At 46.6% G+C, this 15,000-nt stretch overlaps 1 protein-coding gene across 1 annotated transcript in view; it reads left to right on the top strand.

Annotated features, from left to right (window-relative positions):
* The window catches only part of ush2a (Usher syndrome 2A (autosomal recessive, mild)), a 504,211-nt gene that overhangs the window by 193,602 nt on the left and 295,609 nt on the right, over positions 1-15,000 (top strand). The window contains exons 34-35 of the mRNA XM_055862864.1: positions 8,283-8,465; positions 10,543-10,680. Of these exons, the coding sequence (XP_055718839.1) occupies positions 8,283-8,465; positions 10,543-10,680 (321 nt within the window). The remainder of the gene's footprint in view (positions 1-8,282; positions 8,466-10,542; positions 10,681-15,000) is intronic.

The raw sequence follows: 15,000 nt of genomic DNA, 5'->3' as shown, positions 1-15,000 counted from the left end.
GAGAAAGAGAGAGGAGGGAGAGAGACAGAGAGAAGAGAGAGAGACAACATAACCAACAAAAATGGGTCACAACTCCTGCAGCTCTGTCGGACGCTGGGTGTGTACATAGGCAATGGTAGGCTTCGACGGGACTCCTTTGGTATGTACACCTATAGCTCATCTCTTGGCATTAGTACTGTAGACAACTTTATCACTGACCTCAATCCAGAGTCTCTTAGAGCGTTCACAGTCAGATCACAGCAAAATCCCACTCTACTTGAACAAAGCTATGCTCAATCATGAGGCATCAAAGCCAAAGGAACTGAATAATATTTAAGAAATGCAGAAATAGAGATAAAATTAATCACTAACCTTTGATGATCTTCATCAGATGACACTCATAGGACATCATGTTACACAATACATTCATGTTTTGTTCGATAATGTGCATATTTATATCCACAAATCTCGGTTTACATTGGCGCCATTTTCAGAAATTCCTCCAAAATATCCGGAGAAATTGCAGAGAGCCACGTCAAATAACAGAAATACTCATCATAAACTTTGATTAATTATATGTAAAACATGTATCTTTCAAGATACACTTGTTCTTAATGCTGCTAGACAGAGAGAAGAGAGAGATGGAGTGATAGACAGAGAGAAGAGAGAGATGGAGTGATAGACAGAGAGAAGAAAGAGACGGGGTGATAGACAGAGAGAAGAAAGAGACGGGGTGATAGACAGAGAGAGGAGAGAGATGGAGTGATAGACAGAGAGAAGAGTGAGATGGAGTGATAGACAGAGAGAAGAGAGAGACAGAGTGATAGACAGAGAGAAGAGAGAGACGGAGTGATAGACAGAGAGAAGAGTGAGGCGGAGTGATAGACAGAAGAAGAGAGAGGCGGAGTGATAGACAGAGAGAGACGGAGTGATATACAGAGAGAAGAGAGAGACGGAGTGATAGATAGAGAGAAGAAAGAGACGGGGGGGAAAGATAGAGAGAAGAGAGAGACTGATTGATAGACTATGAAGAGTGAGACGGAGTGATAAACAGAGTGAAGAGTGAGACGGAGTGATAGACAGAGAAGAGAGAGACGGAGTGATAGACAGAGAGAAGAGAGAGACGGAGGGAAAGATAGAGAGAAGAGAGAGACTGATTGATAGACTATGAAGAGTGAGACGGAGTGATAAACAGAGTGAAGAGTGAGACGGAGTGATAAACAGAGTGAAGAGTGAGACGGAGTGATAGACAGAGAGAAGAGAGAGACAGAGTGATAGACAGAGAGAAGAGAGAGACAGAGTGATAGACAGAGAGAAGAGAGAGACGGAGTGATAGACAGAGAGAAGAGAGAGACGGAGTGATAGATAGAGTGAAGAGAGAGACAGAGTGATAGACAGAGAAGAGAGAGACGGAGTGATAGACAGAGAGAAAAGAGAGACAGAGTGATAGACAGAGAGAAGAGAGAGACAGAGTGATAGACAGAGAGAAGAGAGAGACGGAGTGATAGACAGAGAGAAGAGAGAGACAGAGTGATAGACAGAGAGAAGAGAGAGACGGAGTGATAGACAGAGAGGAGAGAGACAGAGTGATAGACAGAGAGAAGAGAGAGACAGAGTGATAGACAGAGAGAAGAGAGAGACAGAGTGATAGACAGAGAAGAGAGACAGAGAGAAGAGAGAGACGGAGTGATAGACAGAGAGAAGAGAGACAGAGTGATAGACAGAGAGAAGAGAGAGACGGAGTGATAGACAGAGAGAAGAGTGAGACGGAGTGATAGACAGAGAGAAGAGAGAGACAGAGTGATAGACAGAGAGAAGAGAGAGACATAGTGATAGACAGAGAGAAGAGAGAGACGGAGTGATAGACAGAGAGAAGAGAGAGACAGAGTGATAGACAGAGAGAAGAGAGAGACAGAGTGATAGACCGAGAGAGGAGAGAGATGGAGTGATAGACAGAGAGAAGAGTGAGACAGAGTGATAGACAGAGAGAAGAGAGAGACGGAGTGATAGACAGAGGAGAGAGACGGAGTGATAGACAGAGGAGAGAGACAGAGTGATAGACAGAGAGAAGAGAGAGACGGAGTGATAGACAGAGGAGAGAGACGGAGTGATAGACAGAGAGAAGAGAGAGACAGAGTGATAGACAGAGAAGAGAGAGATGGAGTGATAGACAGAGAGAAGAAAGAGACGGAGTGATAGATAGAGAGAAGAGAGAGACGGAGTGATAGACAGAGTGATAGACAAAGAAGAGAGTGACAGAGTGATAGGCAGAGAAGAGAGTGACGGAGTGATAGACAGAGAAGAGAGAGACGGAGTGATAGACAGTGATAGACAGAGAAGAGAGAGATGGAGTGATAGACAGAGAGAAGAGTGAGACGGAGTGATAGACGGAGAAGAAAGAGACAGAGCGACAGAATGATAGACAGAGAAGAGAGAGACGGAGTGATAGACAGAGAGAAGAGAGAGACAGAGTGATAGACAGAGAAGAGAGAGATGGAGTGATAGACAGAGAAGAGAGAGATGGAGTGATAGACAGAGAGAAGAGAGAGACAGAGTGATAGACAGAGAGAAGAGAGAGATGGAGGGATAGACAGAGAAGAGAGAGATGGAGTGATAGACAGAGAGAAGAGAGAGACAGTGTGATAGACAGAAGAGAAGAGAGAGACAGAGTGATAGACAGAGAGAAGAGAGAGATGGAGGGATAGACAGAGAAGAGAGAGATGGAGTGATAGGCAGAGAAGAGAGAGACAGAGAGAAGAGAGAGACGGAGTGATAGACAGAGAAGAGAGAGACGGAGTGATAGACGGAGAAGAGAGAGACGGAGTGATAGACAGAGAGAAGAGAGAGACAGAGTGATAGACAGAGAAGAGAGAGATGGAGTGATAGACAGAGAAGAGAGAGATGGAGTGATAGACAGAGAGAAGAGAGAGACAGAGTGATAGACAGAGAGAAGAGAGAGACAGAGTGATAGACAGAGAGAAGAGAGAGACAGAGTGATAGACAGAGAAGAGAGACAGAGTGATAAACAGAGAGAAGAGAGAGACGGAGTGATAGACAGAGAGAAGAGAGACAGAGTGATAGACAGAGAGAAGAGAGAGACGGAGTGATAGACAGAGAGAAGAGTGAGACGGAGTGATAGACAGAGAGAAGAGAGAGACAGAATGATAGACAGAGAGAAGAGAGAGACATAGTGATAGACAGGGAGAAGAGAGAGACGGAGTGATAGACAGAGAGAAGAGAGAGACGGAGTGATAGACAGAGAGAAGAGAGAGACAGAGTGATAGACAGAGAGAAGAGAGAGACAGAGTGATAGACAGAGAGAGGAGAGAGATGGAGTGATAGACAGAGAGAAGAGTGAGATGGAGTGATAGACAGAGAGAAGAGAGAGACAGAGTGATAGACAGAGAGAAGAGAGAGACGGAGTGATAGACAGAGGAGAGAGACGGAGTGATAGACAGAGAGAAGAGAGAGACAGAGTGATAGACAGAGAAGAGAGAGATGGAGTGATAGACAGAGAGAAGAAAGAGACGGAGTGATAGATAGAGAGAAGAGAGAGACGGAGTGATAGACAGAGTGATAGACAAAGAAGAGAGTGACAGAGTGATAGACAGAGAAGAGAGTGACGGAGTGATAGACAGAGAAGAGAGAGACGGAGTGATAGACAGTGATAGACAGAGAAGAGAGAGATGGAGTGATAGACAGAGAGAAGAGTGAGACGGAGTGATAGACGGAGAAGAGAGAGACAGAGCGACAGAATGATAGACAGAGAAGAGAGAGACGGAGTGATAGACAGAGAGAAGAGAGAGACAGAGTGATAGACAGAGAAGAGAGAGATGGAGTGATAGACAGAGAAGAGAGAGATGGAGTGATAGACAGAGAGAAGAGAGAGACAGAGTGATAGACAGAGAGAAGAGAGAGATGGAGGGATAGACAGAGAAGAGAGAGATGGAGTGATAGACAGAGAGAAGAGAGAGACAGAGTGATAGACAGAAGAGAAGAGAGAGACAGAGTGATAGACAGAGAGAAGAGAGAGATGGAGGGATAGACAGAGAAGAGAGAGATGGAGTGATAGGCAGAGAAGAGAGAGACAGAGTGATAGACAGAGAGAAGAGAGAGACGGAGTGATAGACAGAGAAGAGAGAGACGGAGTGATAGACGGAGAAGAGAGAGACGGAGTGATAGACAGAGAGAAGAGAGAGACAGAGTGATAGACAGAGAAGAGAGAGATGGAGTGATAGACAGAGAAGAGAGAGATGGAGTGATAGACAGAGAGAAGAGAGAGACAGAGTGATAGACAGAGAGAAGAGAGAGATGGAGTGATAGACAGAGAAGAGAGAGATGGAGTGATAGGCAGAGAAGAGAGAGATGGAGTGATAGACAGAGAAGAGAGAGATGGAGTGATAGACAGAGAGAAGAGAGAGATTGAGTGATAGACAGAGGAGAGAGATGGAGTGATAGACAGAGAAGAGAGAGATGGAGTGATAGACAGAGGAGAGAGAGACAGAGTGATAGACGGAGAAGAGAGAGACAGAGTGATAGACGGAGAAGAGAGAGACAGAGTGATAGACAGAGAAGAGAGAGATGGAGTGATAGACGGAGAAGAGAGAGACGGAGTGATAGACAGAGAAGAGAGAGACGGAGAAGAGAGAGACGGAGAAGAGAGAGACAGAGTGATAGACAGAGAAGAGAGAGATGGAGTGATATACAGAGAAGAGAGAGACAGAGTGATAGACGGAGAAGAGAGAGACGGAGTGATAGACGGAGAAGAGAGAGACGGAGTGATAGACAGAGAAGAGAGAGACGGAGTGATAGACGGAGAAGAGAGACGGAGTGATAGACGGAGAAGAGAGAGACGGAGTGATAGACGGAGAAGAGAGTGACGGAGTGATAGACAGAGAAGAGAGAGACGGAGTGATAGACAGAGAAGAGAGAGACGGAGTGATATACAGAGAAGAGAGAGACTGAGTGATAGACGGAGAAGAGAGAGACGGAGTGATAGACGGAGAAGAGAGAGACGGAGTGATAGACGGAGAAGAGAGAGACGGAGAAGAGAGAGACGGAGTGATAGACGGAGACGGAGAAGAGATTGACGGACTGATAGACATTGAGGAGAGAGACGGAGTGATAGACAGAGAGAAGAGTGAGATGGAGTGATAGACAGAGAGAAGAGAGAGACGGAGTGATAGACAGAGGAGAGAGATGGAGTGATAGACAGAGAAGAGAGACGGAGTGATAGACAGAGAGAAGAGAGAGACAGAGTGATAGACAGAGAAGAGAGAGATGGAGTGATAGACAGAGAGAAGAAAGAGACGGAGTGATAGACGGAGAAGAGAGAGACGGAGTGATAGACAGAGAGAAGAGAGAGACAGAGTGATAGACAGAGAAGAGAGAGATGGAGTGATAGACAGAGAGAAGAGAGAGACGGAGTGATAGACAGAGAAGAGAGAGACGGAGTGATAGACGGAGAAGAGAGAGACGGAGTGATAGACAGAGAGAAGAGAGAGACAGAGTGATAGACAGAGAAGAGAGAGATGGAGTGATAGACAGAGAAGAGAGAGATGGAGTGATAGACAGAGAGAAGAGAGAGACAGAATGATAGACAGAGAGAAGAGAGAGATGGAGTGATAGACAGAGAAGAGAGAGATGGAGTGATAGGCAGAGAAGAGAGAGATGGAGTGATAGACAGAGAAGAGAGAGATGGAGTGATAGACAGAGAGAAGAGAGAGATTGAGTGATAGACAGAGAAGAGAGAGATGGAGTGATAGACAGAGAAGAGAGAGATGGAGTGATAGACAGAGGAGAGAGAGACAGAGTGATAGACGGAGAAGAGAGAGACAGAGTGATAGACGGAGAAGAGAGAGACAGAGTGATAGACAGAGAAGAGAGAGATGGAGTGATAGACGGAGAAGAGAGAGACGGAGTGATAGACAGAGAAGAGAGAGACGGAGAAGAGAGAGACGGAGAAGAGAGAGACAGAGTGATAGACAGAGAAGAGAGAGATGGAGTGATATACAGAGAAGAGAGAGACAGAGTGATAGACGGAGAAGAGAGAGACGGAGTGATAGACGGAGAAGAGAGAGACGGAGTGATAGACAGAGAGAAGAGAGAGACGGAGTGATAGACGGAGAAGAGAGACGGAGTGATAGACGGAGAAGAGAGAGACGGAGTGATAGACGGAGAAGAGAGTGACGGAGTGATAGACAGAGAAGAGAGAGACGGAGTGATAGACAGAGAAGAGAGAGACGGAGTGATATACAGAGAAGAGAGAGACTGAGTGATAGACGGAGAAGAGAGAGACGGAGTGATAGACGGAGAAGAGAGAGACGGAGTGATAGACGGAGAAGAGAGAGACGGAGAAGAGAGAGACGGAGTGATAGACGGAGACGGAGAAGAGATTGACGGACTGATAGACATTGAGGAGAGAGACGGAGTGATAGACAGAGAGAAGAGTGAGATGGAGTGATAGACAGAGAGAAGAGAGAGACGGAGTGATAGACAGAGGAGAGAGATGGAGTGATAGACAGAGAAGAGAGACGGAGTGATAGAGAGAGAAGAGAGAGACAGAGTGATAGACAGAGAAGAGAGAGATGGAGTGATAGACAGAGAGAAGAAAGAGACGGAGTGATAGATAGAGAGAAGAGAGAGACGGAGTGATAGACAGAGTGATAGACAAAGAAGAGAGTGACAGAGTGATAGACGGAGAAGATAGAGACGGAGTGATAGACGGAGAAGATAGAGACGGAGTGATAGACGGAGAAGAGAGAGACGGAGAAGAGAGAGACGGAGTGATAGACGGAGAAGAGATTGACGGACTGATAGACATTGAAGAGAGAGACTGAGTGAAAGACGGAGAAGAGAGCAGAAAAAGGGAGAGAAAGAGAGAAAATAAGACAGAGATAATATAACAATCTACATTATAACTACAGCCTTTACCTCCTTTTATTTAACTAGGCAAGTCAGTTAAGAACAAATTCTTATTTACAATGACGGCCTACCGGGGAATAGTGGGTTAACTGCCTTGATCAGGGGCAGAACGACAGATTTTTACGGTGTCAGCTCAGGGATTCCATCCAGCAACCTTTCAGTGACTGGCCCAACGCTCTAACCACTAGGCTACCTGCCACTCCTTCTCTCTCTATCTATCTATCTCCATCTATCTATCTATCTATCTCCATCTATCTATCTATCTCCCTCTCTCTCTATCTCTCTCTCTCTATCTCTCTCTCTATCTCTCTCTCTCTCTCTCTATCTCTCTCTCTCCCTCTCTCTCTCTCTCTCTCTCTCTCTATCTCTCTCTCTATATCTTTCTCTCTATCTTTCTCTCCGGTAGACCTCCCTGTTATTAGTTAGTGTCATACTGTAGTTTTCAGGCATCTCCATCCTGCTGTTAGCAGGCCAATATGTGTTCCAGTCACCCAGATGAGATGGAGAGGCCTGATACCTTATCATATGTTCCTCTGTCACACACACTGCACTGTACAAATGGGAGCTGCTCGCTACCTCGCTCACTACAACACCCAGACAAATGAACGTGTGTGTGTGGCTGGGGGGGATTGTGTGTGTGTGTACATTCCTCTGTGCGCGCATGCCTACATTTACATGTCAGAAGAGGGTGAATTCAGGTTCATACTGTATATACAACATATACCACACATTATACAATCCTACAATTAGATCATGAGAAGTCATAGGAGTGATATTGCCCATGTTAACTGAGATTGATCATCCTTGCATGGGGAGACACCAGAGGATTTCCCTTTTCCTCTGGTATGTTATGTTAAAGACTGTTGACCTGGGATGTCCTGCTACAGTACAGTTATATCACAGAGGGCTCCTGCTGTGTCTCTCCCTGCCTTGCCAACCATCATCATTAATACTGGGAGAGAGAGAGAGAGAGAGGGAGAGAGGGAGAGAGAGAGAGAGAGAGAGGGAGAGAGAGAGAGAGAGAGAGAGAGAGAGAGAAGCAGGGAGGAGGAGGTGAGAGGGGCAGAGAGGCTGATTGCTGTGAAATATGGTGGATGTATTAAATTATGGCTGAAAAAGTTACAACTCTAATAAATTGTATTTATGTTAATGGTTAGTTCTGATTTAATGGCTCTATTAAAGGGAAATATGTGGGCTGACACTCTCTCTCTGCCCTTCTCTTTCTCTCCGACTCTCCTCTCTTTCCCACCCTTTTTTCATTTTACCTCTCTCCCTAAATGTCATTTTCTCTTTTCTCTTTCCTTTTTTTATCCTCTGCCTTTCTCTACTCTACCCTTCTTTCTCTCTCTATCCCTCTCTCCCCCCCTTTCTCTCTCCAGTCCCCCAGAGTGTTGCCCCTCCCTCTAGTCTCCAGAGTGGGAGTGGCTTCAGTGTCCAGGTGAGCTGGGCCCCCCCCCAGGTGAGAGGAGTGATTGACAGGTACGAACTGAGGGCCTACGACCTGGATCAGCCTGACTCAACACCTGTTACTGCCTCTTACCTGTCCACTGGTAACCACACAAGTAAGACACACACACACTTGCATACATGCACAGAGGCATGCACACACACACGGATGCAAGGAGGTACACACACACACACACACACACACACACACACACACACACACACACACACACACACACACACACACACACACACACACACACACACACACACACACACACACACACAGGGGAGGGTGGGGAAAAAGGGGGACTAATGTTGGCAACCACCTGAGCTGGTCTAGCCCAGATACCAGTGATGTCATATTAGAGAACTCTCCATCTCCACCTCTCTCCTCCCCTCTCACTTTATCTCTTTTACGATGATGATGCCGTCTCTATGATTCGTCACTTCTCCCATCCTCTCTGCCATGTCTCCGGGCAAATAGGAGATTGGCCCTCCTCTCCTCCTCTCCTTTTCCTCCCCTCTCTCTGTTTCCCTGGCACCTGCTGAGGTGAGGGGCGATAAGGCCGTCTTAATTTATGATGGCCCTGACACCTGACGTAGAATTACTCCGACAGATAAAAACACAGGAAGCAAATGAGTGTGTAATGGGAGTAGAGTGGGCCCTGATTGAATTAAAATATGGGTGAGTGAGAAGAGAGAAAGAGAGAGACATCTGGCCGATTACAGCGCGACAGAAAGGCTGTATAGCGCCGCTCGTCCCACGGCCCAGTCAACACGACAGCCATCTATCTGGCGCGAGCGGGCCAGATAGCCACTCAAAGATCTCTCAGAGATCTCCCTCTCACCACCTCTTCCCTCTCTTCCTCCCCTCGGTCGACCCCTTCCAACAGGAGCTTCTATGCTTCAGATGATGTTGAATTTAATAAATAAATCCTGGTGATTTTAAACTGTAAAAATTAATTAAACGCAAGCGCTTTCTCTGGTCTTACTGTGTGTAATTTACAGCCTGCGGGGTCCTGGAGAAAGTAGACTATTTATACAGGGGAGAGAGGGGTGAAACTGAAACTCTAGGAGAGAGAGAGGAGGACCACTAATGACCCTACATATGGAATGCACCAGTATTATATTTATATAGCAGGAATTTCACACAGGCCTGAGAGAGAGAGAGGAAACATGTCAGGGAAAAAGAAAGAGAATAAGCAAATGATAGAAAAAGAAAGGGGGGATTTTATATTTATTGTGCTTCAAAGGAAGCCGGTGGTGTTTATCTGTCTATGAGGCCTCTCAGGTTGCAGAAAGAGGATCGGCCCCTGTGTGTCTCCCCTGCTCCTATTTATACCTGGACAACACTGATACTCTGGGCCCACACAGCCTGCCGGCCTGGGTCTCCTCTCCTCAGGTATCTATACATCTAGAGAGAGGAGAGCGCACTCCCCTGGGGGAATACCCTTGAAAACCAGAGGGAGAGAAAGAGGGGGAGCGGAGGACAGGAAGAAGGGAGTAATGGAGTAGCAGGAGTCACTCTGGCTATTAGCTGATCCCCCTCACTCTCTACTGCTCTCTTTCTGCTATATATCTCTACCTTCTTCTTTCATCTCTCTCCCCGTTCCCTGTTCCTTCCCCTCTCTCTCTCTCTCTCTCTCTCTCTCTTCCCTGTGTGAGTAATGTGCTAGATATCAGTATTTGATAATAAAGCTGGTGCCTATTAAGAGTGATGGTTATGTTATGCTGCGTTTGGAAAGTCTACACATTAGGGCCAAGAGAACATCACTCTAGTCTGAAGAGGAGGAAGGCTTGAAATATGGAAAAGAAAAGGGTGACACTTGCCTCCCTGCCCCCTTGTCCCCTTTCACTCACACTCTCTCTCACTCTCTCGCTCTCTCCCCCTCTCTCTCTCGCTCTCTCCCCTTCCCTCTCTCTTCCTCTCTCTCCCTCTCTCTCTCTCTCGCTCTCTCCCCCTCTCTCTCACTCTCCCTCTCTCTCTCTCTCCCCCTCTCCCTCTCTCTCTCTCTCTCTCCCCCTCTCCCTCTCTCTCTCTCCCCCTCTCCCTCTCTCTCTCTCCCCCTCTCTCTCTCTCTCTCCCCCTCTCCCCCTCTCTCTCTCCCCCTCTCTCTCTCTCCCGCTCTTTGATTTGGCTGTTCCTATTTCCCTCTTTCTTTCTCTCTCTTTCTCTGTCTCTCTGTTTAGGCCTGTTGGAGGGTCTGACTCCGTTTACACGCTACGTTGTCACGGTTACAGCTTGCACCTGGGCTGGCTGTAACGAGAGTACCCGTGACGACAGTGGAGATGGAGACGTGAGTTGGAGCATCACCACTCCGGAAGAGGGTACAATCACACACACACACACACACACACACACACACACACACACACACACACACACACACACACACACACACACACACACACACACACACACACACACACACACACACACACACACACACACACACACACACACACACACACACACACACTCTTCTGATGAATGTTAAAACCAGGATGAAGCGTGTTCAGCGAGGGTCATTTAACTAGAACCACTAGACTCTTTCTTAATGACACATTGACACTAAGACTGTAATCACTCCATCGCTTAGGAGGAGGCTGTTTGAATGGATGTGTGTGTTTGTGTGGAATGAGGGGTGTGTATAGGAATTTAGCGGCGAGGTGTGTATAGAGTGTATAAGAGTTTGAGTTGTGGATGGTTAGATTAGCCTCCAGGGGTCAGTTCGGGTGAAGGAGTGGGTGTGTTCTCATTCATGTACTGGCCAGTATGTGGGTGTGGTTTTTCAGTGTGTGGACTACTAACATCTAAGTAGTACTGTCCAAAGAAGGTGCTTTGGTAGGAGTTTGTATTATTCAGGTTAAGTGTTTGTTGGTCAGTGAAGGTGGTTGAATTGGAGTATGAGCTACTTAGTGAATAAGTGTGTTATAGTTAAGGAGTGAGTGAGGGTCAGTTAATGAATAAGTGTGTGGAGGTGTTCAATAATAACTGCAGACATGTATATAAGGTTTCTAAGCATTAGGGGGGAGGCGAATGGCAGAGGTACAGTGGGCCAAAAAAGTATTTAGTCAGCCACCAATTGTGCAAGTTCTCCCACTTAAAAAGATGAGAGAGGCCTGTAATTTTCATCATAGGTACACTTCAACTATGACAGACAAAATGAGAAGAAAAAAAATCCAGAAAATCACATTGTAGGATTTTTAATGAATTTATTTGCAAATGATGGTGGAAAATAAGTATTTGGTCACCTACAAACAAGCAAGATTTCTGGCTCTAACAGACCTGTAACTTCTTCTTTAAGAGGCTCCTCTGTCCTCCACTCGTTACCTGTATTAATGGCACCTGTTTGAACTTGTTATCAGTATAAAAGACACCTGTCCACAACCTCAAACAGTCACACTCCAAACTCCACTATGGCCAAGACCAAAGAGCTGTCAAAGGACACCAGAAACAAAATTGTAGACCTGCACCAGGCTGGGAAGACTGCACCTGCAATAGGTAAGCAGGTTGGTTTGAAGAAATCAACTCTGGGAGCAATTATTAGGAAATGGAAGACATACAAGACCACTGATAATCTCCCTCGATCTGGGGCTCCACGCAAGATCTCACCCCGTGGGGTCAAAATTATCACAAGAATGGTGAGCAAAAATCCCAGAACCACACGGGGGGACCTAGTGAATGACCTGCAGAGAGCTGGGACCAAAGTAACAAAGCCTACCATCAGTAACACACTACGCCGCCAGGGACTCAAATCCTGCAGTGCCAGACGTGTCCCCCTGCTTAAGCCAGTACATGTCCAGGCCCGTCTGAAGTTTGCTAGAGAGCATTTGGATGATCCAGAAGAAGATTGGGAGAATGTCATATGGTCAGATGAAACCAAAATAGAACTTTTTGGTAAAAACTCAACTCGTCGTGTTTGGAGGACAAAAAATGCTAAGTTGCATCCAAAGAACACCATACCTACTGTGAAGCATGGGGGTGGAAACATCATGCTTTGGGGCTGTTTTTCTGCAAAGGGACCAGGACGACTGATCCGTGTAAAGGACAGAATGAATGGGGCCATGTATCGTGAGATTTTGAGTGAAAACCCCCTTCCATCAGCAAGGGCATTGAAGATGAAACGTGGCTGGGTCTATCAGCATGACAATGATCCGGGCAACGAAGGAGTGGCTTCGTAAGAAGCATTTCAAGGTCCTGGAGTGGCCTAGCCAGTCTCCAGATCTCAACCCCATAGAAAATATTTGGAGGGAGTTGAAAGTCCATGTTGCCCAGCAACAGCCCCAAAACATCACTGCTCTAGAGGAGATCTGCATGGAGGACTGGGCCAAAAAAACAGCAACAGTGTGTGAAAACCTTGTGAAGACTTACAGAAAACGTTTGACCTCTGTCATTGCCAACAAAGGGTATATAACAAAGTATTGAGATAAACTTTTGTTATTGACCAAATACTTATTTTCCACCATAATTTGCAAATAAATTCATTAAAAATCCTACAATGTGATTTTCTGGATTTTTTTTCTTCTCATTTTGTCTGTCATAGTTGAAGTGTACCTATGATGAAAATTACAGGCCTCTCTCATCTTTTTAAGTGGGAGAACTTGCACAATTGGTGGCTGACTAAATACTTTTTTGCTCCACTGTATGTAGAGAGATGAATCCAGCTCTATCTTTAATGGGCTGCATCCCTAACTCCTCTAATACTGCTCAATGTCCTCTTTAATTCCTCTTCCATTGTTCCAGCAGCAGGCCTGTCATTACAGCAGGCAGCTAGAGAAGATTAATGGAACATACACACACATGCACACACACACACACACACACATACAGTAGAGAAGACATTAAGAAATACTAAACACTTTTCTTTTCAGAGGGGCAGAAAGACAGAAAAAGAGGGAGGGAGAGAGAGAGAGAGACTGAAACAAACAGCGGGAATAAAGACAGATTAATTGTCACGGCTGATTATACCCCTCCGTCTCATGGTCTGATAAAGCTGGCTGCTCTCTATCTCTCTCTCTCTCTAGTATGGTACCTATCTCATAGTTGTAGAGCTAATGCACCAGCACAGCGTCACACGGCTGAGTAGCCTTCTAGAGTCTAGCTAACACCAGCACAGCGTCACACGGCTGAGTAGCCTTCTAGAGTCTAACTAACACCAGCACAGCGTCACACGGCTGAGTAGTCTTCTAGAGTCTAACTAACCTCAGCACAGCGTCACGCGGCTGAGTAGCCTTCTAGAGTCTAGCTAACACCAGCACAGCGTCACACGGCTGAGTAGTCTTCTAGAGTCTAGCTAACACCAGCACAGCGTCACACGGCTGAGTAGCCTTCTAGAGTCTAGCTAACATCAGCACAGCGTCACGTGGCTGAGTAGCCTTCTAGAGTCTAGCTAACACCAGCACAGCGTCACGTGGCTGAGTAGTCCTCTAGAGTCTAGCTAACACCAGCACAGCGTCATGTGGCTGTGTAGTCCTCTAGAGTCTAGCTAACATCAGCACAACGTCACACGGCTGAGTAGTCTTCTAGAGTCTAGCTAACACCAGCACAGCGTCACACGGCTGAGTAGTCTTCTAGAGTCTAGCTAACACCAGCACAGCGTCACACGGCTGAGTAGTCTTCTAGAGTCTAGCTAACACCAGCACAGCGTCACACGGCTGAGTAGTCTTCTAGAGTCTAGCTAACCTCAGCACAGCGTCACACAGCTGAGTAGTCTTCTAGAGTCTAGCTAACACCAGAACAGCGTCACACGGCTGAGTAGTCTTCTAGAGTCTAGCTAACACCAGCACAGCGTCACACAGCTGAGTAGTCTTCTAGAGTCTAACTAACACCAGAACAGCGTCACACGGCTGAGTAGTCTTCTAGAGTCTAGCTAACACCAGCACAGCGTCACACGGCTGAGTAGTCTTCTAGAGTCTAGCTAACACCAGCACAGCGTCACGTGGCTGAGTAGCCTTCTAGAGTCTAGCTAACACCAGCACAGCGTCACACGGCTGAGTAGCCTTCTAGAGTCTAGCTAACACCAGCACAGCGTCACACGGCTGAGTAGTCTTCTAGAGTCTAGCTAACACCAGCACAGCGTCACACGGCTGAGTAGCCTTCTAGAGTCTAGCTAACACCAGCACAGCGTCACACGGCTGAGTAGTCTTCTAGAGTCTAGCTAACACCAGCACAGCGTCACACAGCTGAGTACTCCTCTAGAGTCTAGCTGACACTGAGTTTAGAGCAGGCAGGTAGAGGCGCTGCCTTGGTGGGGGGTCTTGAGCCCTCCACGGCTGTACAGTGAGCTATGCAGGCAGCTTTTCAGGCCGTCGTCCATTAATCTAGGTTGAGCTAAATAGCCTTGTTTTAGAGTTAATATGACGGTAGGGGTCAGTGTGCAGTAGGAAAATCAATTTGATGTGGACGTGATTACAAAAAGTGAGATTATAGTATCGATTCTCGCCGAGTGAAATTTAAACATTGTTCTCTGTCAGGAGAGACCGGAGTAACAGCTAGACTGTCTCTCACCCACCCACACACACACACACACACACACACACACACACACACACACACACACACACACACACACACACACACACACACACACACACACACACACACACACACACACACACACACACACATACACATACACACACATT

Source organism: Salvelinus fontinalis, chromosome 15 (genome assembly GCF_029448725.1).
Source record: "Salvelinus fontinalis isolate EN_2023a chromosome 15, ASM2944872v1, whole genome shotgun sequence".
Taxonomy (NCBI): Eukaryota; Metazoa; Chordata; class Actinopteri; order Salmoniformes; family Salmonidae; genus Salvelinus; species Salvelinus fontinalis.
This window is presented reverse-complemented; position numbering and strand designations above follow the sequence as displayed.